The sequence below is a fragment of the Eublepharis macularius genome, chromosome 10 (assembly GCF_028583425.1).
Source record: "Eublepharis macularius isolate TG4126 chromosome 10, MPM_Emac_v1.0, whole genome shotgun sequence".
Lineage (NCBI taxonomy): Eukaryota > Metazoa > Chordata > Lepidosauria > Squamata > Eublepharidae > Eublepharis > Eublepharis macularius.
In genome coordinates, this window is record NC_072799.1 from 37,570,601 (window position 1) to 37,597,495 (window position 26,895).

At 40.0% G+C, this 26,895-nt stretch overlaps 1 protein-coding gene across 1 annotated transcript in view; it reads right to left on the reverse strand.

Annotated features, from left to right (window-relative positions):
• Positions 1-26,895, reverse strand: part of PRSS12 (serine protease 12) — a 69,465-nt gene that overhangs the window by 18,789 nt on the left and 23,781 nt on the right. Inside the window, exons 4-8 of the mRNA XM_054990143.1 lie at positions 22,028-22,178; positions 19,043-19,221; positions 17,138-17,279; positions 13,377-13,573; positions 7,689-7,830 (exon numbers count right to left, since the gene is read on the reverse strand). Coding sequence (XP_054846118.1) covers positions 7,689-7,830; positions 13,377-13,573; positions 17,138-17,279; positions 19,043-19,221; positions 22,028-22,178 — 811 coding nt within the window. The remainder of the gene's footprint in view (positions 1-7,688; positions 7,831-13,376; positions 13,574-17,137; positions 17,280-19,042; positions 19,222-22,027; positions 22,179-26,895) is intronic.

Consider the following 26,895-nt stretch of genomic DNA (forward strand, 5'->3'; position numbering starts at 1 on the left):
ACATTAAACATATAAAATGCACATTTCTATGGCTAACTTCCAATTTAAGCATTTAAATATGGAATGCAGATGTCCTGCTTAGTGTATGAGGTGCTGACAAATCCAGCTTGAGTGTCGTAGAGAAGACATCTGTTCCGAATTGCTGATTTTTGCAAATTATCAGGTAAAACATGTAAGCGCAGCTTTCAAAAATTTGTTCCTTCATATGTAAGATGCAGTTTAGCTCTAATTCTGTATGAAGTTAATACAAACCAGTGTGTTGATTAACATGGCAATCCCAAGAACACTCTCCTGGGAGTAAGTCCCATTAAGTACACTTCAGTAGGATGCCGAGTAAACTTGTTTAGAATTACACTGTATGTGCTGCATGATGCAATGTACTGAGTAAAAGTCATTGTCCCTCGTCCAAAAAGTGAGGTTTGATGGAAACTTTTGCAGAAATTGATGCAGATATTATATGCACCTGGAAACTCATTGGTATTGTGATGTTTTATCAGCCGCCACTCAAGAAACCAACGGTGCTTTTCAGTTCCAGTGGGAGCATGCGGTACTCTGTTCCCAATATTATTGCACCCAACCAAGTTCACCTATGGCAGGTAGGTGGGCATTGAGTTCTGTACTACACCTAGTCTGTTACATTTGGACAGCCTGGTGAAAACCTGTTATTTTGCAAGCCATTCAGTTTATTGATCCGTAATGCCATGCTGCCATCTTCAAGTTGGAGAGTTTATTAACCTACTTTATATGAACCTACTTTAGGGTATTTTTATCTTACTGGTTATAATTTCATGCTCCCATTTTCCTGGGCTGGGCTGTTTTAAAAGTATCTGTTACCTTTTTGTTTTGGCTCAGTTACTTATCATTTTATTTTATGATACTGTTTATTATTTTTATTCCAATGCTGATGCATGTAAAGTGCTTCAAGCATTTTTTGAGAATGTGGCTAAAGAACTCTACAATTTTTTTAAAAAATGCTACCAAATTACCTGCATTCATTACAATGAAGTATTCATGAGGATCACACCCAAGTGGCATTGAAATCAATTAGAGGATGGGCTGTAGATCAGGAAGAAGATCTGACTCATTTAATTTGAAGACTGCATTCTCCATTCCATGGCTTCATACTTAAAAAAGTAATTTTTCTAAATAGAAATGTGATGTGATATCCCCATTGACATTGGGTCCCAATGTCATTGGGTCAGTCATTGAGATATGAATTTTTTTATATACAGTGTTATTTTTTACAGTTCAATCATGTTTATCACAAAGATTAGGAAAGAAATGTTCAAATAAACTGCCAACAGCCAAAAACTGACAGTCCAGAGTGCAGAACCAAGTGATCCCTAGAAATTTTAATTTTACTAACCTGAACAAATATGCCATAAAATCAAATGCTTCACTGAAGTTATCAGCACTATATATTCATTTATACAAAATAGGCCTAGAATGATATATTTAGCTTGTAACCCACAAATGACATGCATCTTCTCGTTCCAAGAACTTCCCCCTCTTGAACAATTACATTGGTTGCGGATATTGCAAAGAATGTACAGTTCCCTGACAGCTGTTCAAGGATGTGTCTGAACTTTATCTACAAGACAGTGACAAGGTGCAGGAGGCTGTTTCAAAATTCTGTCTGCTACGGGAATCCAAAGCTGAGAACTTTTTCATGATTCATCTGATTGCAAGGATGAATGGCTTTCCTTACATACCCGCAAGGATATTGACTCATATCAGGCAACAATTTGTGCTTAAGTAGTGATGGACAAACAGCTCCTTTCACCATTTGATTTTTAAGTGTGCTTTTTAAACTGAGCTATCCCCACCAACCCAACATCTTCCTCTTAGAATGCAGTTTGGTTTATTATAACAAAATCTGACATCATCCGTGTGAACCTCCCCCCTTCACATTGCCACCCACAATAAACCTCCCTACACAGGTTTGGGATTCCATAGGCAGGTAAGACCTATCACCTGTCTAACCTCTATTTATCAGACAGAGCACCCTTCCCAGAGCCTCCACTAGACAAGCAGCCTGTTCCCTATATTTACTCCCCCTCACCCAGGGCTACTGGGGAAAGGGAAGTCAGAGTTTTACTTTCTCTAATGCACAGCCACTATTTATTTAAACTTGGACCATTTCTCATGACCAGAGTGTTTGAGGTTTGTATGTGTCCTTTAATTCCCCTCTGCCAACAAATAAATCATAGGAGTGATTTACTTTACAATATATAGATATATTGTGGTTAAACAGGGAAGACTTACTATGTAACAAAACAGATTAACACCCAGCTGTCTCTCTGCTGCCTTTCCTAGCAGCCTCCAAAATCTTCTTTCTCCTTCACTCACTCAACAACATCCAACAGACTTTCAACTGCCACTAGCCCAGCATTCTGCCAGCTCTCACTGGCTGTCTCTCAGGAGAGATCGAGCTGGAACTAGTACTGTCCATCACAATCAGGGATATGAGTGTCTAATTGCCCCCCCCCCAAATATTTCTTAGTTCCCTAAAAACTCTCCGCCTTAACATGGCTTACACTGTCATCAGAGCAGCAGTCAGTTAAGTGAGCAGGAAGGGAAGTAGTGTGGGAAGAGACTAACACTTTCCCTTTCTCAGGTTTCCAAGGGGGACAAACCAGAAAGTTAGAAAGATAGAGAGGTCAGGGATCTGTTTATCCTTTGCTCTTTACTAACCTGGCACTATCCTTTGATGTGTAGGTTGCTGTTCTCAGGACTTCCTCCTCATAACACTTTATCTTCCTCTCTTTGTCACGATCCCCATTTTCTTTTCTCACCATCTTGCACAATGGATGCAGGACTCATCCTGCCATCCACTGACATTCTTAGACTAGACAGACAGAGATCTAGCTCTCCTTTTTCCTATCAAGTATGAAGTTGCTACAATAAACAACTTTCATTTCTTTTCTAAACCTAATTAAGGCTACAACACCCCTATGTTTCCCTGCAAACAAAGCAACTCTGTTAATAAATAGATTTTTTTCTCTGTCTCAGTTTAAAAAAAACACAATCTGAAAAAGAACACTTAGACCTTAACTCACATTGTATTTATGGGGAGCATCACAAAGTCACTGAAGTTCATAATCCAAACCAGGGTATTACAAATATCAGCAACTGTAACAGTTATTGTACAGTTTCATTCAATTCATTTCTTGGGGTACTTTTCACTCAGCAGTTACTTTCTTGATGATCTTTTAGGAACAATCCACAAACTACAGTTTGTTTAATCAAATCTTCTCACAAAGTATAGGATATCTTCCAGAAACAACAATACTCAGCCAACTAGTTCTTTCTTAACAAATAAAAATCAATCATCTACTATGAAGATCGGGGTGGGGTTCATGCTCAAACAAGCCCTGTTGTTACAGATTTCTAAGGATCTTGTCATAAAATTCAGACATGCTACAGCATTTCTTTATGTCCCCCAGCTACATGTGCTGGACCATCATAAAAGGCATCTCATACCAGAGCTTGGACAGATAAACAAACATGCAAACTGGTTCTGCAAATGTTTATTTGGAAGTAAGCCCCACTGATTTCACTGAGATTTATTCAAAAGTAAATAAAAATAATATTTTAGTCTAAATCTGGATCCTAATTGAAATTAAAGCTGTTTCTTCCTTACATATCATACTGTTTGGCTGCTAAATAATAACAGTGTTTTCTACAGCCATTTTACAGAGCAATGCAGGTCTCAAAAGACAATAGCCTCAACTGATAAATGAAAAATATTTGGTGCAGCATCCCAGGAAATAGCAACAAGAAAGAAAGGCGTACCAGTTCCCATTCACCTTATTCAAAATACAATTCCACTAACAGCCAAGGTACAGGTGAAAAAGATATTGGTTCCAATTTCAGGTTAAGCAGATGATGCAGTATAATTTAAAGCACAAAAGGTTGTATGGTGGAGGATAAAACTGCCCCCTTAGCTGTTTCTCCACCAAACTGCTTTTCTCCCAGCTTACTTATCATCCATTGTTGGAGCTAAATGAGAGGAACTGACTGCGAAGTGGAAACTAGCAGCCTCCTCCACATCCCTTTTGCACTTTGACAGTACCATCCTACCCAGAATCCTACACAGGTTTCAATGAGGTTTATTTCCAGGAAAGTGTAAATCACATACACTTACACTCTGCTTAATATAGAGACCTCCATTTAAACACATGTCTGTCACTCTTACATATAGTTTGGCCCTTTAAAACCTACTGGCTCTAGAAATATAGCTTGTTCTTGAGACAAAACATATCAGCACGTTAAGGTTTGGGCCATAGGACAGATGTTGGAACACCTGTCCCAGAGGATTCAAAGGTGAATTGCAAATCTTTTAAAGATAATGGAATAGGAAGATCTTTAGAGTTCATCTACCAATTGCCTGTTATTTCATCAGAAGCAAAGGCAGATTTCTCATTATCAAAGTTATGACAACACTATGAACTTTTCCATTCTCATTTCATGAGTTGAGAAAATAAAACATCACATCAAGTAAATATTTTACTATAATAATATATTTATATTTAAGCAACATTCTAGAATGTATAAACACACTCAAGTTTTATATCATTTCATAATTTCTCTCTCTTCTCTCTACTTTACAAAATCGTTTCTTTAAAAAATACATGTTATTTCCATTACTGCTATGGGTTATTCATGGTTTTGATATAAAAAATCCTTTCCCCCATTATAGCAACTGTGTGCTAGTGTTCTTTATATTGCATTTTTCTGCTATAAACATTAATTGTCAATCCTGGCAAGCTCACTGATGAGACAACTGAAAAATATTAACTGGTCCAGATAAACTTGCCAAATTTTAGCCTTCATTTATTTTGCTATAGAAAACCATCATCTTAATTTTTAAAGTGTGCCTAACTTTGGCAGTCATGCATGCACCCGATATTTTCTCCCATTCCAATACGCATTTTTTCTCCATTGATGTGGTCTATAAATTTAAACATTCTCCAAGAAAATCAATCCAAAGCCAAAGACAACAATATATACTACTAGCTCTACATGCTCTATTAGGCTTTGGGATATTTGTTATCGGACAAAAAGGCAGAACTGCTGGATTAGATTAAAAGTCCACAGCAGTCAACCAGGTGTCCCTAGAAAGCATACAAGCAGGCCACTGATGACAAAGGGTCCCGTTTTGCCTCCTGCAACTGACATTCAGAAGTACACTGCCTTTGAACAAAGATTCCATTAAGCCATCATGGCTAACTGTTATTGATTGAACTGTCCCCTGTGAATTTGTCTAGTCCCTTCATAATTACACCTAGGGTAGTAGCCTCTGAAAAAGATGGATAGCTACACTTTTGCTCATGAATGAGAAAAACATACTTCAAAATGCATTTTCTGTCATGCGGGCATCCATATCAACATCCATGTAAACTACCTGTAACGTTATACATTATTCTCTGTGCATTATACATTATTCTATAGGAAAGAGCAGGTGTATGTATCCACTAGTACAGCCATTTTCATGTATTTTATACAGGAAAATCTAATTTTTGCTACTCTCAGCTGAACAAGACATAGAAAGCAACATCCTGACTATGATACAAAGTTTTCCTATTTATCCAGTTACCCAAAATTTCCACTGCACATGAGAGCTTCAGCTAGCAGGAACTCTTCTGAACAAACTGAAGACTGAACTACAATGGTTTCATTTATTAGTGATGATGGGAGGTGACTGTCCCAGTTCATCTGAATGTTTAAATCTTCGGGAATTTGGATAATCAACCTAAAAACTAGTTGTATGATAAGCAGTAATAAATGCCATTGAATATCTCTACATCAGTTGGACGTGAAACAAAAATGTGTGTGGATGGAAGAAAGTTCTTTCTATACCCTCCCTCCTACCAGGACCACTTCACTTGCCACAGCATAACTCAGCACACGCAAACACAGATAAAGAATGTGATAACATGCCTCTGTGGGAAGGACAAAGGAAATTCCCCTATCAGCAAAAATCAAATGGCACATAATAGTGAAGACTGACTTACTGACCTTACAAATTTGCTAACTGCTATAATGGTGTAACAGAAACTCAAGATATCTGTTGCAGACTTTAGAATGATTTAAAAACAAAGAAAAGTGAGCTGCCTTGTGGAATAAGTTAAGAAAGACACTAATAGTACAATCCTAAGCAGAGTTGTTCCTGTCTAAGCCCACTGAAATCAATGGGCTTAGACTGGAGTAATTCTGCTTAGGATAGCAATATAAAGGGCTCTGTATTTGATAAGGCTCACCAACTCATCAGTCCAACCAAGAAAAAGATCATAGAAAGGAGAGGGCATAAATATGTTCCTTCCCTTAACTCCAGATTGATGTTAATTGAATCTCATTTATTTTCTTTGTTCTTATCTGTATAACTGTGGTCTTGTTACAAGGAGAACAGTTATTACAAAAGAAAATTCATAGACCCTGGGTCAAAAACACTGATTTAGAGCAGAACCACAAGTGACAAAAGGCACAGATTGGACACTTGTCAGCTTCCCTCAAGTTTTGATGGGAAATGTAGGCATCCTGGTCTCACAGCTTGGCTCTCTGACTGTTGTCCAATGGACTTTTCAACTGTCACTTGCCCAACATTCCGCCAAGCTGCCTACATTTCCCATCAGAACTTGAGGGAAGCTGACAAGTGTCCAATCTGTGCCTTTTGTCACTTGTGGTTCTGCTCATAGTCAATCAATTCTTTTCTGAATAACAGCAATCCAAAGTAACTAAGAGTGGGACCACAAGTGACGCCTGACACAGGTTGGACACTAGTCAGCTTCCCTCAAGTTTTGATGGGAAATGTAGGCATCCTGGTCTTGCAGCTTGACTCTCTGACTGCTGTCCAATGGACTTTTCAACTGGTCCAACATTCCACCAAGCTGCCTACATTTCCCATCAAAACTTGAGGGAAGCTGGCAAGTGTCCAACCTGTGTCAGGCGTCACTTGTGGTCCCACTCTAAGAGGAAATGGGATTTTATAGTATATAATATATCATAAATTTGATAGAAGTAAAATGAAAACTTTTTGTTGTATCCAACCAGCTTTTCCACTTGTGAGTCCCTCTTTTGACCACCAAAAAAGGCTATGGTGGGACTCATGGGATCTACATGGACAAAAGTCATATAGGATAAGGTTGGTATTGAGGCGAAGAATTGGCCAAGACTGAGTGAAAAGGCAATTCCTCTGACCTACAACATCTATTTTTGTATACCAAGCAATCATCATTTCTCCTTCCCTATGTCTCTGTGTGCCAACTATGGTCTTCAAGCAGCCATCTGTTGGCTGTCCCACCTCTTAGGGCCTGGGCCTTGTCCACTATGGCCCCTGCTCTGTGGAATGGTCTCCCTGAAGTCGTGGGAGCTCCCACACTGGAAATCTTCAAGAGGTGCTGCAAGGCTGGCCTGTTTGCCAAGGCTTTTGAGGGAATTCGAATGGCAATCATATTCTAAGGAGGAGAGGGAGTCATTTGTGTGGAGGAGTTTTTGTTTTAACTGCAAATGTTTTAATCTACTATTGTAAGCTGCCTTGAACTACAAGGAATGGTGGGGTATAACGTTTTAATTAAAAAAACAAACATTTTAAAGTATGAACATGTGCAATTAGGGATAGGTGTCTTTGATAGCAATCCAGAGTAACCAGGTAAAACATTTAAGAACTGTTAAGGAACTTTTCCTACTTGTAGCCAAGCTGTCGACATACCACAGCTGCATCCTTATCAGACCATCCATCATCGCAAATTGTCCCCCACTGGCCATGGATAAAGATCTCCACCCGTCCTTCTTTCTTATTTTCACCATCCATCAGTCTGATGGGAGGCCCTAGGAAAAAGTTACAGTTGTTAAGACTCAACAATAGCCGCAAGAAATTGTACACTTGCTAATATTCATCACATTCAATGAAAGCAGTCAACAGAGGCTCAAGTTTAACATGGCTTCCACAGGGCTCTCCTGCCTGCTGCTGAGTCTAAACTGGGTCTAAACGTAACTTCACAGAGCCTGAGTCTGGATCCTCCAACTCATATACCAAACTTAGGTCCTGTTTTAGAGACTATTTTCTAAATCTGGGGGACCTAAAATCTTCTACATGTTTCATTAGCTAACATGAATTGTGCCACAACTTATCGGTATATATTTTTGAGACAGAGAGACAACATTAAACTAAATTTTAAATTCTAGTCATGTCCAATACACTATCAGTACAGTTCTCTGAATTTTCTTTGGAATCAAGAATTCACTCATTCCCTTCTCTTGCACATATATATCAAAAATTATACCAACTAAACCTAGGCATCCCACTTCTTGTTACACTTAATATTAAAACAAAAGGTTCTGGAATAATTTTCTTTTGCTAACTTATTCCTTGTGTTTCTGCTTTGGCTGGCCTTTTATGATAACCAAACACCAGCTTCACACATATGAAGGAACTTACATATGACAGTTTTATGCATCTAAGGGCCAAGCTAGAAGTGACGAATTACACTGGAATGATGTGAACAGACTCACGTGTATTCCTCCCTGTTCACTTGCGCTCCACTTGCACTCCACTCAATCAAGTGGCGTGCAAGTGGAGCACAAGTGAACAGGGAGGAATACACGTGAGTCTGTTCACTTGCCATTAAAGTGTAATTCGTCACTTGTAGCTTGGCCCTAAGCGAGTTCCCTGGAACATATATCATCTCATAAATCACAATTTTTGCATGTATACTAGAAGAAAACAGTAAAAACGTAAAGTGTGAATAAATCCTAAAATACAGGATGATAAGCTTCATATGAAAGCAGAGTATCTTATTTCATCATAGTTACCCATAGGTGTTCATTCAACTAATTCATTACAGGTATCAAGTTGGGAGGATTCTGTCTCTGTGGAGGTTGTTGGGCTTAGCCAGACTACATGAGCAGCAGCATCGCATCTGTTACTGCGCTGCTTAATTTCAAACTGCATGGGGGAGACAGCATGTTTTAATGTTAGAGCCTTCTGCCTGAAATTCTAGTTTTCTTAAATACAGAGGGGGGTTTCATATGGGAGAGGATTAAAACATGTAATCTTCCCTCCCGTCATCTAGCAACAGGACTACCTTATTCAGGTGTTTTGCCTCTAAGGGACCTTCAGGCACCTTCTACTCCACTAACAGTGGAGTCGATTTAGGATTAGTCTATGGAGGTGCTTTGTTTAGTTCTTGGTTTCCTGATACATATGTCTTGAACACTCCCCTTTTCAGCACTGCTACTAAACTTTGCCTGAGACAAGGGAAATTCAAAATAAGGACTGGTTCAATTACACTTTAATCCTCTCTCAAGACTCAAGAGCCGTATGGCAGACTGCCAGCTCCCAAAGGCCTTTACAGCAAACGTTTGTTCATCGTTACTCAATGAGCTCATAAACCCAATCAATACATTATCCTCTCACCTTACATTTTCTTAAAAATTTAGCAGTGGTGTCACATAAAGGTCATCTGTTGTTCAGAATAATTCTACTTGCTAGAATACCACAGAGCACCCAATAAACAAATACAGCTAGCAATTTCTCTAAATACCAAAATGAAATTTACACAACATGATATCCTTGCCTTTTTCAAATGTTTTCGTACAACCTATTTATATTACCATTTTAGAACACTGAGGATATGGACTGAGTGTATTCAGGCTCATTTGAGCACATGCTGAAACCATTATTCGACCACTTCAACTGCATATTCATTTTGCAGCCCAAGCTATATGTACCACATTTATAGAATGCAACAGTGCTGGTCTGACCGGTACATACAGTGAAGCAATTGTACAACTGCTTCAGCACAAGAGAGGATGCATTCATAGCACTTTCCCGACACAGTAAAAAGACCAAGTGAATTGACAGTTATCAGAAAGCAGGATAGCCCATGTTAAGTGCCACAGACGGAAAGAATAGCTGGCTACTGGTAAAAACAGGAATGTGTTGTAGATAGATACTTGGTCTGGAGCAACAAAGCAATTCTTATGTTTTTCTGAATGTTTACAATAATTCTGAATTATTATTTTTATCCAAATATATATATTTTATCATTTTAAAAAAAAAATATTTACCATCTTCATTGAATTTCAAAGAACCAGTAAAAACAATACTGCTGTTGAGATTCAGTGAAGCCAAAATATTATGTCAAAAGAGTTAATGGCCAGCACTTTACAATTCCATTTAATTCAGGGCCAGCCCCATCCAAAAACCCTGACACATCACTAAGACCAGCGCAGCAATGGTACTGTTAGCTGGTATCCTATACTTGTTCATCAGAGAAGAAGCATGCATAAAAGACTTTATTCCAAGCTGTAGAGAGTACAGCAATTGCAATGGAGTCCATAACAACTCTGCCAAAACCCAGAAGCAAGGATTATGATATCACTCTTATACTGCAATCCTATGCAGTTACACCAGTCTAAGTCCATTGATTTCAATGGATTTAGAATGGCGTAATTCTGCATAGCAGTGTTAATTTGTACAGGAGCCTTGCCTGCTCTCTTTGAAATGAATGGAGGTTTTGCTGAGTTGCATCAGGCTTAACATCTGTACTCCAAGAGATCTAAATTTTTATTCTGTTTATTTTGCTAGAAAATATTGTGAATTTAGGCTCTACTCACATTACTTAGACAGAAATTCAGAAAATTAGCTATAAAAGTGTGCAGATTTTTATTGCCAACCAACTTGTTATCTTGCAGAAGATTCATTCACAACCATGAAATCAATACAATTCTTCAGTGCCAAAAGGGAATTTTACCATATGAATATATTTAATCATTCCATACTTTCCCCAGCTCAGGTTAGATTTCACTGCATCACGTTGTGCTGGTTCTGAAAATTCTTATTCCCAAGAAACACACACTTTGTCTCACCCACACAGAAGGTCTGTGGTACTGCTGGAATAATGTAACCTTTGGGATACTGGGAGGTGTAAAATGATACAGTAAGAGAGGAGGCAAACAAAGGGTAGAACATATGGATGTGGAAATACATTTAGCAAAAAGAAATTCATGACTGCAATCTGGAATGAGAAATCTAGTTTAATAAAATAATGTATTTTTCAATACTATAATATGCTCTAACAAGCGATTTAACAGAAAGCCTCAACTTACATCATTCATTTGTTACTTAGCTACACAACTATTCTAGGATTTTTTTGTTAAGCTGAAGGGCAAGGTGCAATTTTTAAACACATTACAAACTAAGCTGCTTGACTGTTCTGTTACTGCTATGCTAAGCAGAGTTACACCCTCTATATCCTTTGCAATCAAGGAGTTTAGAAGAGTGCACCACTGTTTAGAATCGCTCTGTGTTCTGTGCTGAAATTGCTATTTCCTAACTCGGAGACAACGTCTTTCTTTGAGAGCCCAGGAGCAGGAATGATAAAATAAGGCAATTCATTCCCATTCTTGGGATTTTGCCATACAAGGTTCTTTAAATACCTACGGTTGGTTTCCAAGCTATGCCAGAAATTTATTCCCCATGTTCCTATGACTTTTATACCTGCAGATCCTCCTGAAAATCATACCTATAAGGAGAATCATAACACAAGCAAGGATTTTTCTCCTGTTTCCTGTCTCCAAGCCAAACAATGTTTATGCTGAGAATAAAATAAAATTAAAAAATCCTACACTAGAAAAGCACAAGTGGCAGCCCCCACATCCTCTCTCTTTTCCCTGCTTCCTTCTGTTTCCCACCTACCCACCCAAGTCTACTGTTTTCAGCTATATTTATTATGCATTTACTTTAATTACCTTTCTACCCCAATGGGGACCAAAAGCAGTTTATATTGCTTTCCTGTAAACATTGCTTTCCTTACAACCCAGTAAGGTAGGTTAGGCTGGGAATGTGTGAATGGGCCAAGGTCACCCAGCAAGCTTTCACAATAGAGTGCTTATTTAAACATGAGTCTCACAAAGCCTTGTCTGAAACTCTAACCACTGCACAATACTGTTAAACAGTAGCAAGCAACCAGGCCTGCCAGTTGTTGCTACCAGGCCTGGCCCCAATGAGTCCTCTCTCAAAGGCCAAACAGCCCTGAAAAGGGCTCTGCCTCCTCCCACTTCTTTTTACTGACAGAAACTAAGGCTTGAAAGCTGGCACTAATGTTGTGGTTGCCTAGCAATTGCCACTTTGGACATCCATTTCTTTAAGCTACAAGCACTGTTTCTATTGTTTTGGGAAGCTTTCACTCCCCAATGTATTTTTTTATTTCAGATTTTTCTGCTAACCTGAGGCTTTTCTCAGGTTAGTAGAAAGATCTTTCTTCTCTGTCCATGTCCCCAGCTTTAAAAATCCACAATTGGGGTCATGTTAAGAATAAGATATATTGATTCAAGTTCTATGACTTCCTTAATATATGCTTTGATCAAATATTCTCCTAAATAATCAGCTGCTTCAAAGGTCACCCACAGCAACCAGTGAAACAGTGATCTAGCCACAGACCAAAGGTGTTGGGACCTCTGTCAGTTGAATGGCACCGCTGTACTTTTTTTGAGGTAATTGTGGATAACTGCTTTGTGCTATATTAAAATGTAATGCTTCTCTTTTTTCATCTGATTAAACGTCATTCTTGGGGCAATAAACTGCTTGTTGAATAGAGGGCCCTTTAATACACTTTACTTCTTTCTGTCTTTCATTTATAAAAAGTAGTTTGTTTCAGTATTTAGAAATTGCTTTGTACCTTTGCTGTGACTCTCTTATTCTCTTTCTAAATTCTGTTAGCTTCAGCCTTTCAGTGTATGTATTCACTCATTCAATTTCTTTCTTTGGTTTAATACAAAGTTATCAATTTTAGAATTTAATAAGGTAAGACAAACATAGATACAAATTATCCTTTTGCTTACTATGGTGCTCTGATAGTATAGGACAATCACATAGTTCACCTTGGATAACACTAAAAGAAAGGGACTATGGCACTGAAAAACATCAAAAAGATTAGAATAAACTCCATGGAGAATTTAAAATTTGTATGTTTATGTGTGTTCATGAATACACCATTTCAAAACCAAAATTCTAATTGCATAGGCTGATTAGACAAAAGTTTCTAGTTTAAAAGAGGCTGAAATAATGAAAACACATGCCCTAATCTAGGGCACTTTGTGTGGACTTCCCCATTCATCTCAATCAAGCCACATATTCCCTTTGACCCACAGAAGTGGCTCCTCCATTGAAAATAATGGTAAAGTCTTATAGTGTAAATGACCTTTGCATATACATTCTAGCTACATCAGGTCACTAGAATTTGGGGTTTTTTGCTGACACTCCAGGTAAGCTGCAGACCAACAGTACTTTTAGATTTACTTTCCCCCCCCACATAAACTGCATTTAATAGCAAGGATATTCAATGCCAATTTTCTGGCAAAGAGCAACTTACCCAATGAGATTCTGTGGCTCTCGTTATCTGGATAGCAACTGAGTTGGACATCCTCTTGGTGGCTACAGTCATGCCTTCCCCATTCCCTCTTTGAACACTGGAGGATGGCAGACTCCTTTCCTGAGCAGCTGACATCATCCAACCAGATGGGCCCCATGGCCTCTTCCAGGAAATGTTCCGAAGAACTTTTTCCATTCCTGTGTGCACATAGGTTACTGCTAGTATTGAAAATGATACAGATACAAAACCAAAAAACAGACACAAAACCAAAAAATGATACAGATACAAAACCAAAAAAAAAAGGAAATAATCTCTTGCAATGCAAACATGTCCAAAATAAGACTCTGACCTGTGACCTCCTTACACACCGCCACCCACCATAAACCTCCCTTTACAGGTTTGGGGCTCCACAGGCAGTTAAGAGCAGGCAAAACATGCCACATGTATAACCTCAATTTTCAGGCAGAGATCCCTGACCCATATTCACACCAGGACCCCTCTCTCCTCTTCCCAGAAGCTCCTCCAGACAAGTAGCCCATTCCCTTTATTTACTTCCCCTCACCCAGCTACTGTCCAGGGCTATTGGAAAAGGGAAGTGTTTACTTTCCCTAATATGCTGCCACCATTTAAATTAAATAGAGTGGACCATTTGTCATGATCAGAGTGTCTGAGGTTTGTGTGTGTGTTACTTCCCCTCAGCCAACAACTTAAGGCCAGCCAGGGTTAAAACAAAAGAGAATTTTTATTTACAAGGTAGAATACTGGAGTGAATGATTTTAAAACACATCACTCTGGAATGGTTAAACATAGAATGGTTACTATGTAACAGAACAGATTAACAGCCAGCTGTCTATCAACTGCCTTTCCTTTGCTGCCTCAAAACCCTTTTTCTCCTCAGTAACTGCCTTCCAACAGATTCCTGTCACTAGCCCAGCATTTTGTAAGCTCTCACTGGCTGTTTCTGAGGCGAGGTGGAGCTGGAACCAGTCCTGTCCATCACAGGGCCCTTTTACACATCTTTTTTAAGCTGGTTGTCACCCATTGCTTACCCAACTCCATATAAAGCAATGTGGAGACCGCGGTTTCAAACAGCATATACATCCATTTATGAACCCTATGTGAATCGTTGTGGCCATTTCAAAAAGTGCTGCATTTTCAGGCGGGGCCACACAGTTTTTTAAAATGGTACGAACTTTAGCACTATAGCGTCAATGAGCTAAGATGGTGATACCATACCAAATGTGCAATACCAATGTTCACTGCTATAGCACTATAGTGAAAATTGCTTTCAAAAAAGGGGAAAGAACACGCTGTGAATGGGTGGAAAAATAAAAAAGGCAGCACTGGCTTTCAAACAGTGAACTGCAATGAATCAGAAGAACACAGAACACTTGAGAATAGGAGAAAGGGTGAAAAAAACTCTGCATTGCATATGGGACACAAGTGACTATGTGTGCAAAGGTCAAAAAAATCTTTTAACAACCAATAGCCAAACTGGTTGTGTCTGAAATGATACAAAAATCCACTAGCAACCAGCAGCCAAAACAGTTTACAAAGGCTGTGTGAGAAGGGCCTAGGTTCAGTTTCCTTTGAATGAATGAAATTGTGCCCTCAAGTCATAGCTGACTTATGGCAACTCCCCCAGTGGGTTTTTCAAGGCAAGAGACTAACAGAGGTGGTTTGTCATTTCCTGCCTTTGCAACCCTGGGCCGATTCCAGATGGCCCTCTGCATTCCGAAACGTCACGCGTCGTCGCACGTAAAACGTGAAATATCGCGTTTTCCACGCGACGACGCATGACGTTTCGGAATGCAGAGGGCCGTCTGGAATCGGCCCTGGTCTTCACCGGAGGTCGCTCATCCAATTACTAACCAAGACTGATCGTGCTTAGCCTTCGAGAAGTGATGAGATCAGGCACTCCTCCATTAAAATTATTTTCTTTTGAATGCGAGTTTCTCAACACTCGCTACCTTTAAATAAACATTGCTAAAACCAATCAACCTTGCTTTTTTTAAAGCTCACACTCAGCACAGTATTTAACCACAAACTTAATGCGAAATGCAGAGTTCTGTACTGCACAACTTTAATGCTGAAGACTGCTCTAGGTGAAATGCTGCTGATTGCTTAACCATGCGGACCCTCTCCTCACTCCTCACCAGGGTTAACTATTGCTTCAGCTAGCTATGTTAACTGTGGTTACGCTAACCAAAAAGTTCCTGCTTAACCCAGGATTTCAAACTCTGGAATCTGCACACCAAAAAAGAAGCAATGGGGAAAAAACTATGTGGTTTTCAAACATGGTTAGGCAAACAGCTGCACTATATTTGCACTAATATTGATTATGATCTCAGTTCACATTTCTTACAGAAGCTGGCCTGCTAACCATATAAATATCTGTTCCAGCAGAACTGTTTTCAGAAATTGCTGAACATGAGGCAGTCAGAAAAGGGATTGGGAGTGCAATCCTAAAAAGAGTTATTCTAGTCTAAGTCCATTGTAATCAATGGTCATAGATAGGAGTAACTCTTCTTCGGGTTGCACTGTCAATCAATAAAGCACCCTCTCCCCCTTACAACTCATTCAGTAGAAGGAAACTAAAGTACAGGGGGAAAATAAAACAAATGAATTAACACGACTAAATTTGACCATTCTTACCCCTCCCCTCAAAAGTCCCTAATCTTCTTTCAGTTAATTTATGCAGAATTTTTTTGTACATCCTGAAAAGCAGCATATATACTAATAGCCAAGTGGTTCTGATATTTGGATACTTAAATCCAGAGACAGAAGCCATGAATGGTCAAGACAGATCTCCCTATATACCAGAAAATGCCCCAGGTTTAAAGACAAACCTAAAATCTAAAAAAAAAAAAATACATTGGGAAGTTTAAAAAATCCAAATGATAAAAGGAGTACCTGTTGCTTTAACCAGATGCCCTCAGTGCCTGTTGCTAGGCAACCATAACTGTTCGGTAATCGAGTCTTAGTTTCTGTCAGTAAAAGGTGGGGGCCAGGGCCTTTCCAGGGCTGCTTTGGCCTGTGAGGGAGGACTCATTGGGTCCAGGCCCAGAAGTAACCACCAGAAGACTTGCATGGCATCCAGTCCCAGTTTCTTTCTACTGTTCAACACCAGTTCCCCCAAAAGTCAGTGTAGTGTAATGGTTAGAATTTCAGAGCAGGATGCAGGAAACCTAGGGTTAGATCCCCACTCTGTGGTGGAAGCTCACTTTGATCCAGTTACACACACTCAGCCTAACTTATCTCTTGGGGATGTTGTGTGCAGATGATATGGAAGCAAGGAGACTGATGTAAGCCGCTTTGGATCCCTATTGTGGCAGTATATAAATATAATGGAGTAAATTAGGAAATATAGATGAAGATGGGGACAAATAAAAGGTAAGTTGCTTAGTGGGTTTGAAGGAGAGAAAGGTAAGCATATGGAGGCTGCCAGGAGGAGGGAAAGAGGAAATAGAGCGGGGAAGGGGATACAGGGAAAAGTGAAGTACCCCTTACAAGTCCTTGCAAGGTCCCCATCACACAAATAGGCCACAAGGGAGAGGCTGCAGGGGTGGGGGGGTGGGATGAAGACAGGAGGGTAGACAAAAGTGGGTGGGAAGGAGAGAAGGAAGCAGGAAAGGGGGGAGAGGCAATGGGTGGGCAGGAAAGGGAACCGGGACATGGTGCAGGAACCCTTGCAGGTCCCTACCTGTAATGATATAACTTGAAGTAGAAGTCAAAGCAATTTTGCAAACTGGTTTCCTTACTTAAATCCCAGCTGCCGACAAACCACGTGTGTGTTCAGTTCAGTCCATCCGTCATCACAGATAGTGCCCCATTGCCCCTTGTAAAGCACTTCCAACCTTCCCTCGTGGCTCCCTTTCCCACCTACTAGTCTGATTGCACCATCTGTAGGATTAAAAAGAGTCAGTTATTAACAGACAACTATCAAGGAAACAAACTGAACCACCAAATTTGCTGTAACATATCATTAGACTAGAAGCGAGTTATTCACTCTGCTTATAATTAAAATGGAAGCCAAGTGAGAGGAGAGCCAATAAATGAGCATTCTCTATAGTTGACGCTATACATCTTCATTAGTTCACCGTTTTAACCAGCTTTAGTTGCACTGCTAGAAATGCATTATTGTTATCCAGCCTACAATGGGTTGGATTCTATGAACAGAACAGCCAGCTGGGTGCAGCGTTTAGAGGGTTAGACCAGGACCGAGCTCAAATCACCACTCAGCCATAACGTTTACAGGCTGATCTTGGACCAGCCACACACTGTCTCATCTGTAACCTACATCGCAAGGTTGTTTTGAGAATAAAATGGAAGGAGACGAGAACAATATAAGTCACCCTGAGTTCCTTGGAGGAAGGCTGGGATAAAAATAGGATTCATAGATTAACTTCCCCCTCAGTCCTCCTGAAAGGATCCTTGAGAATGCAGGGGAGGGAGGGCAGGATGGAGCTTGAAAGAAAGTCGCCAGAAATCACACTCCTGAAAATGAAGTGAGAACTTGTGTAAGCAGTGGGAGAGAGACCTGCCAGTTGCCCATTCTGGCTGCAGAACTCCATACTGTAGGAAGAAGCAGTTTTAGCCTCCTCTCCCTCCCAAACACATTAAACACCAGGAAGCTGCTATTGGCCTCATTGTGAAACCTATGTGTAGTCACATAAGTAACATGAATTGATCAAGCTAACAGCAGCTCCATGGACCGGTTTGAGGACAAGAAAATGAGGGGTGGGTGACAGCCACTTTTCCCTACGCACTGTGATTACAAACAGAAAAGAGTAGGTGGTGTCCGGGGGAGGGGACTCCCATTGCACATGTGATGCAAAGTCCTTGTGCTGTTCCCCAATAAGCACAAGAACTCTGAGACATGAAGATGGACCCTTGGAAGTAGCTTTCTATACAGTGTGAGATGAAGAGGGAGAGATCCATTCCACAAACTCTTTTTGCTCACAGTTTATAAGGTCCAACCCACTGTGCTTACTTTATTTACAATTAGATTCATGCCACCATCTCTGTGTTATAATTTATAGAAGATAGGGTTCCTCGTTCCAAAGACTCATACATTCAACTTAATTGGGAAAAATTAGAGGGAACAAGAAGGAAAGAAAACACATGAATATGGAAAGCTTTTTCCATCTTAACCCATCATTTCTACCTACCAGCCACTCTATCATTTCCCACAAGACAGAATTTTGTTTCATGTCACACAAACATTTTGCATGTACATGTGAAAAGAGTAATGAATAAAGCAGTCCAGAATTCACAACCTTTAGACTTTCTTTCCCTGGGTTTTAAGTCCTATGGTCAAAAACTCTATTCAAAATAACTATGGATTTATTTTATACCATTCTTTAAAAATACTGCATAGTTGTGATTTCAGCAGTACAGGATAGTTTTCCTCTGATAAATCATTTTAAAAAATTATAATCACAGTAAATATTTTATCCTATATTAAATTTAGAGCACAGGAAAGTAGCTTAGTAGTCTTAAGTAGTTTTAAATATTAGTGAAGCCTTTCTAGGCACATGAGTGACTGATGTAGGTATGGCACACACCCCTACACAAGATCTCCCCCACTCTCTTGTCTCAGTACAATCAAAGAAGCTTACAATCGCCTTTTCAAAAGCCAGCATTTTAGCAATTTAGCCAACTACCTGCTAGAGGAGTGCAGGATACTCCTGCATCTTCCTTATGACCACAGTTGTGTTCTTGCCAGGAACTCTTTAGACACTGTTCTATAGACAGTTCATTTCCTGTACAACGTACTTCATCTAGCAGCACAGGACCTGAACCTTCTCCAAAATAAGCTTGGCTCCAAGCTTTGGCAATTCCCCTGTCCAAACACAATAAACAGAAAGTCAGTGGTGGCATATAGTCAGAAAGTATCTCTAACTTAATTCCTGCTTTCTACTCCACTTCCATCCTGTCCACTAGTCTGTGTCCAGATTAGTTGTTTAGATTGATTCAGCAATTAACTACTCCTTCTACAGAGATGATGATTCAATTTTTAGCTGTGACTTATTTGCATCTTATTTTACGGATAAAGTCTCTGTGCTTTGTTCCAATCTGACTGCCAAGTTTATTGCTAGTAGCATACCTGCGGCTCCATTTGCATTGTTGGGTCCATTCTTAGACTCCTTCAGTCCACTTACCTCTGCAGATGTTGACAGAACCCTGATGGCTGTAAGGCCTACTACCTTTTCATTTGACCCTTGACCCTCTTGGCTAAATAAATGTTGCTGTGATGTGGTGGGAAGCCCCTTGCAAGCAATTACTAACTGTTCTTTCACCTTGGGGCAATTTCCTAGCTCCCTCAAGGAGGTGGTAGTGAGACCTTTGTTGAAAAAGCCTTCCTTGGATAAAGGGGAGCTAGCAAATTACCACTCAGAGTCGAATTTGCCTTTCTTGGGTAAGGTCATTGAGAGGGCGGTGGCTAACCAGCTTCAGGGGGTTTTGAATGATATATCAGCTCTTGATCTGTTCCAGTCTGGCTTCAAGCCGGGTTTTGGGACTGAGACCGCTTTAATAGCTCAGGTTAATGACATCCAGTTTCAGCTAGATAAGGATAGTTGTACAGTGCTGATTTTATTAGATCCGTTAGTAGCGTATGACACAGTTGACCACTTGGTCCTGTCAAACGCCTAGCCTCATTGGGGGTACCACCTTACAATCGTTTGCCTCTTTCCTCCAGGGTCGCTATATATGTGTATATGAACCCTCTAGTGGATGTTGTCAGGAGGTTTGAGGTTGGATGCCACCAGTATGCTGATGAAATCCAATTCTACCTGATACTTGATAAGCAACCAGAAGCAGATAGTTCTTCTTTGGCCCAATGCCTGGATGACATAGTGGAGTGGCTGAGGGGTAGCTGGCTGAAGTTAAATCCTTTGAAAACTGAGGTTCTGTGGTTGGGAAGGACTTAAGCTGTGGGGAATTTGTCACTCCCATTACTCGTCAGAGCCCAGCTTTCTGCTGCAGACTCCATGAGGAGTTTGGGAGTTTGGATTGATTCTAAGATTTCCATGGACAAAAAGGTATCCATGGGGGCTAGGACAGCATTTTTCCGTTTTTGCCAGGCCCAACAACTTTCCCCATTTCTATCTCAATCTGACCTTGCCACACTGATCCATGCAATGGTCACCTCTCATTTAGACTACTGCAACTTGTTCTACATAGGTGGTGCAGAATGCACCTACTGGGTTGCTGACCAAGTCACCATGGTCAGCTCATATAACACCGATCTTGAAGCAGTGGCATCAGCTTGTGAAGGAACCTATTATGTTGTAGTGAGTTGGACTAGGTCATCTTCAGATCTCATATGTCTAACTCAAGGATTCTATTTACCCTGAGAATACGTAAGTGATGTGCCAGAGGCTAGAAATCCAAGTACTATACCATACTTTTAAAAAAAACATACTGGAAAGCAATTAATTAGATGAGCAGTACCTTCTCACTGACACTGGCAACTAATCCTGGTGGGTTTTATTGTACAGTAATGCCATATAAAAGCTGTGAGGGTGTAGGAAGCCAAGAGGCTTTATTTTATAGTGTGCAAAACAACCCAAGATGGATTAACTCTGAAAAGACATACATAGCCCTAACTTGATTCATTGTACCTTTCCTCTCTGTGTAAATTTCAGACATGGATAACACGCCTACCAGCTACGACATCTGGCTGTTCTTTTTGAGATCATAAGTCTCTAAGTTCATGTAAAAGCCATCTGGTAGAGGACTATCACAACTATCACTTACAAAACTCAGCATGCTAGTCAACTCCTCGTACAAACTTGAACATAAGGCAACCTATTTTCCTCTTAGCATGTGTCCTGTGTTTGGAATTGCCAAGTTGGGGTCCACTATCTAGAGTTGGGTTGAGATCCAAAGAGTGCTGTAGGTGCATGAAAGGGCTTGGATTCCCTTGGCACAGCTCGTTACGCTGCACTGAGCATCAGCAATAGGATTACTCAGAATGGGACCTTGGAAGCCCCATTAACCACAAGAAGGCTTGCAGTGCTGGCACTTGCACTCTAGCTTAACAATGAAACCGAGGTGTTCAAACCTAGCTACATACTTAAAGTAGATAAATAAAATAATGTAACCAATGTTATTTAGTTAGTCTGCCTTTCTCATGGAGACCCAAGGTGGATTACACAGTGCAAGTGAATACAATGCAGAGAAGTTAGCCGTGTTAGTCTGTGGTAGCAAAATCAAAAAGAGTCCAGTAGCACCTTTAAGACTAACCAATTTTATTGTAGCATAAGCTTTCGAGAATCAAGTTCTCTTCGTCAGATGAGGGCTTCTGGACACAGAATAGGACATCCCATTGTGAATTTCCCCATCTCCTCAAGCAGTCAGTCTAGTATTATGTTATGTGTTGTGTATTCCTAGATTCTGTGGGGAATACTACAACACAGTCTGCCGTTTTCACTGGCAGCCTTGTGTTTTTCACAAAACAAAACTCTATGTTAAGAAGGTAAAAGATTCTGTTTCTATTAAAAAGGCCTAATGGGATCAACTATCCAAATTATGAGTCACATTTTAAAACATACAGCATGTGTGCAAATGGGCTTGATCTTCTCAGTTCATTAGTAATTATTAGCCTTGCAACTGAATACAATGTATTTTGCAAAAGAACTTACCCAAGACCAAGCTGCCTGCAGACTACTTCAGCATCAGCATCATCCCATTGGTCATCACAGATGGTCCCCCACTGACCAGAATGGTAGACTTCTACTCTCCCTTCATGAGCACTGCTCCCATCAACCAGCCGGACCGGGATAAAATCAGAGGCTAAAGCGAAAACACATAATGAGGAAAATGAAGTTTTCATTTCCAAAATACCACCACCAACAACAACAAATATACAGCAACAGGTTCCTGATTTGAACTGATGCAGCATAGCAATACAGAGGCACACGGACTTTGTTCCATCCTAAGACAGCTTCAGACAATGTAGTACAACTATTTGTAGAATGTCAACAACTCCTTTAACTCCCCAGTAGAAATTTCAGCTACAGAAATAGAAAATAAGTATTCCACTTGTCATCAGTTGGATTGATAAAGTTTTTTTCTTTATCAATCAACCACAAACAGCCTTTTCTCTTATTACTGTATAAGAACATAAAAGGAACCTTGCTGGATCAGACCAAGTTCCAAGAGCAGCCTCATCAATACATTCTTCACAAAGTTTGTTACAGAAACTGGTCTTTTCTGGAGATCTTTTTAGAACTTTGGCCAAAGAATAACTGCGAGGACTGACATGGATGTCCCCATGTCTCCCATCCCCTACCCCATGCCAGTCATTAACCTTGCACTAACTGACAGTTTCTGAAAATAAGGTGAGCTGATGATTATTAACTTATTTTTTTATAACTTATTTTATTATAACTTGCATGCATATAATGCAGCATGGAGGGAACCCAGGAAAACAAACCCAGCAATCTGAAATATGAGTCAGGGAACACCGAGATCACAGAATTTTGTGTAGATAACATCTGAAGGATAGATTTCCAAAAGGATATTGTGGGACACCACAGTCCCATAAGTCCATACACAACTGCCATCTGTATGTTCAGTGTTGATATTTATAAGGTTCTCAGTCCAATGAATTATGGGAAGTGGGCTTTTGTCTTTCCAGTGTTGTATAAGTCTTTTAGTGACCATAAAGTCACATAAGATCCATTTCCGTTGACCACTGGTTAGGTTTCAAGAGACAGGTAAATAGTTTAAAAGTACATAAACATCCTCAAAAATAAATGAGTATTCCAATACAAAATTAATATGAGTAATAATAATTTCCAAAAGGATCAAATAACTGGAAATGTCCAAAGCATATGCTTAAGAGACACGTTTTGTAAGTTACAGTGCCAACAATTTGACACTTTACTTAATTCTTTACTAAAAAGAATCTGTGGTGTCCAATATATCCTAAAAAATATTTTTTTTCTGAATAAGTTGCAGCTTAAGATCCATAGCAGCAACAGGTATAAGGCTTCAAGACATATCCCATTACTTGGGCAGAAACGGATAGTCTAGCTCACTAAATGGCTATCAGCTATGATAGCTAAATGAAACCTTCAGGGCCCCCCCCAAAAAGGCACATCTCTGAATATCAGCTGCTGGAGGATAGACAATGGCAGAGGCAAGGGCTGTTGCCTTTATCCCCTGATAAGTGGGCTTCATGGAAGTAGGAGGCAGCTACAGCTGAAAACAGGATGTTGGACTAGATGTCTCTTCTTATGAATTTGAAATGTTGCGGGCCTTAGTCTTAAGCAGCACACTTTAGTGACATAGTACCAGCACCGAATTCAACATGGGGGTGGGGGGATTTCAAACAGACAGCAGAAACTCCGTTAGAGAGGAAGGGCTGAATAAATATGCCAAGACCAATGACCACTGTGCTGCTTGGTAGCTGAGATCAGAATGCAAAGGACAGCTGTAGCCTCTCAGTCCAGAGAAATCATAGGACTGCTGTCCTGGAACTGGTCCAAACCTGATATAATTAAGCCTACCCAGTTATTTTTGAGTCAGACATTTTAAGGATGAATGGACTGTAATAGAAGTTTAAGAGGAAGCTGTACTAGTTAAGCCCCTAGCCATTTGCATTCATAACCTTGTGAATGAAAACAATGAATTCTGAAATTGCGCAACTGGATAAATACACCCTTTAAAATTGCCTCTCCCCCCCCATTGTTATAGTTCTAGTGAAGTATTGTTACTCTGAGTAAACTGGTGTAAATGCATACATAGAATACAAGTTAAACAAGAAATAAAATAAATTTTTGTTTTACTTCGTTGCCACTGTCATGACCTTCACTTCCTGCAGCAAGACTAAACAATTTCCGTGACAAAAATCTAATATTGCCGTAGGAAATTGTTATTCAGATTACATACAATGTTCATAAATATGTTGGTTTGGTCTGTTTAAAAATTACTTCATATATAATTTACTTGTGGCCATGCTGAACTTACAATTTACTCTACTATCTTCCAAATTCTTCGCAATGATAAATGGCACCACCACTTATTCATTTAAAACATTTATCCCACCTCATCTCCTCAACCTCAAGGTGGTTGATAATGCAGCAACCACTAATTTGAAAAGCTTAATCTTTGTCGTAATCTTTGTTAGAAAATATTTTCATTTACTCCACTGCAGCATGGATGTGATACAGCAGAAGGGTAAGGAGGAAACATCCATGCTTTGTTTACTCCTTCTCTCCAGCTCATTTGAACTGCAACTCTCCCTCGTCCCCATCAGGGGATTGCTAAAAAGTCCCTGCATTGAGGATCTGATCATTTACAGGGGTGGCAAGGAAAGATCTGACTTGTATTTTGGATGAGACAGGAAAATAAGTCTGGAAGCCCTTGAGCTTCTTGTTTGCAATTTGTAAATTCAAAGCCATCCTCACTCCATCCTTTGTCTTTCCATGCAGGCAGTCCTTACCTACAATTGGGCACATTCCCATGGAGCAATATAAGCATACTGACTTATGCCTGAGTGACTTCTGCAGTAAAAGCGATTATTAAAAAGGGGATGTTGTGACAGAAGAAATCACTGCTGGCTATGTAGCACACTTTTGCTGTCATGATTTCATGTAAGCAGGAGGAAGAAGTTATAAAAAGTTATAAAACATGCCTCATTCTCACTCTCCGAAACTACTCTTTTTAATACACACTAGTCAGTGAGCTAGCTCTGAAAGCAGAATAAAGATGTGTTTTAGTACATGCTACCTTCCGGGGGGAAAAATTATTTCTGTGCTAAAATTTTGTTCATCTATAAATATTGGAAGCTAGAAAAGTGGAAGAAAGGCCTTTTATACCATGAATAAAACCTTCCGCATCTCCATGTAAATCCAGAAAACATAATCAAGCATGTGAGTACAGTACACTCATGCAGCAGGGCAATCCCATGGACTAACAGGAAAGCTTATATTTCACCTGTCATGTGGTATACCAAAGAGGACTCTACTTGAAAGAAAAGGGCACAATTCACTTCAGTTATTATTATGCATTATTATAGTCTGCCTTTCTCACTAAGACTTAAGGCAGATAACACAGCGTAAATAAATACTATTGACTGGGACATTCAATAAACAATACAACAGAGTATAGATTGCAAAGATTTGGAGGGAAAGCAGAAATCTGATACAGAGCTGAAACAAAACATAAACAATTTAACATGACATATTAAGCAACACGGAAACTACCCACCGGGAGCACAGTTACAGCAACAGACTGGTACGCAGTAGTATAGTCTACAGTCCCCATCCCTTTACCAATGCATCTCTCTGAACTATTTCCTTAAATCACAGTTCTATTATCTGTGTAAAAAGCCATCTTGAATAATTTGGCTTTGCATAGTTTGCCGAAAGCCAGGAGAATGGGAGCTTTTCTGACTCTGTCAGGTAGGCCATTTCACGAAATACGGGCCACTAAAGAGGATGCACTGCAGCTGTTGATTTTGCCCATCTGCAGCCTGGCACCTGCAACAGACCCTGTTCAGATGAGCGAAGCTGCCATAATGGAATATATAGAGAGAAGCAGCCCTGTAGATACAAAGGACCAAGGTCAAGAAGAGCTTTATACATGATAGCCAAAAAATTGACCTGTGTTTGGTGACTGATGGATAGCTAATGGAGTAATATTTATGTTCTGTCTTGCTCCCAATAATAAATGAGCTACAGCACTTTGTTCCAACTAGAGTTTCTGAGTTGACTTTGAGGGGAGAACATTGAACAGTCCATTACAGTAGTCTAGTCTCAATGTTACCATGGTTACCAACTTGGCTGTGACAAGGTAGGGAGCTATCTTCCAAGGCAGACTAAGTTTACAGAAGGCATTTTTGCAGTTGCATTAATTTTGTTGTCTAGTAGCAGTGCTGGAACCAGTATAACACTTAGGCCACCCTTGAGTCCACAAGATAATTTCCACATTGAAGAAAGCTTGTTTCCAATAGCAACCCTCTGCAACCGTTCCATGAAGAACAATTTAAACCAGTCCAAGGCACATCCCTTGACACCTACTTCTGCCTCAAAATGCCTCAATAGGATAGCATGATCTATTGTGTCAATGGCTGCAGACAGATCCAACAGGAGCAATAAAGAAGCATGGCCTTTGTCTACATTCAGACAGAGGTCATCCAGTAAAACCATCAGGGTCATCTCTGCCCTGTAGCCCAACATGAAACCAGACTAAAAAGGGTCCAGAGCACAAGAGTTATCCAAGAAGCCCAGGAGCTGGTCTCCTACTGCCCTCTCAATCACTTTGCCTAGAAAGGACAGATAATTGAACACGTCATTTTTGTTCAGGGATGGTTCTTTTGGGTAGTAGACAACTGCCTCTTTGAATGATCAAGGGAAGGTGCCTTGAGTTAGTGACTGATTTATAAAAGACATCAAGGGCTCATTTATGTGGTCTTTACATTATTTTAGCAGCCAAGATGGGCAAGGACCCAGTGCACTAGTGCTGTCCTTTACAGATGCCAGGATCTTGTCAATATCCATCA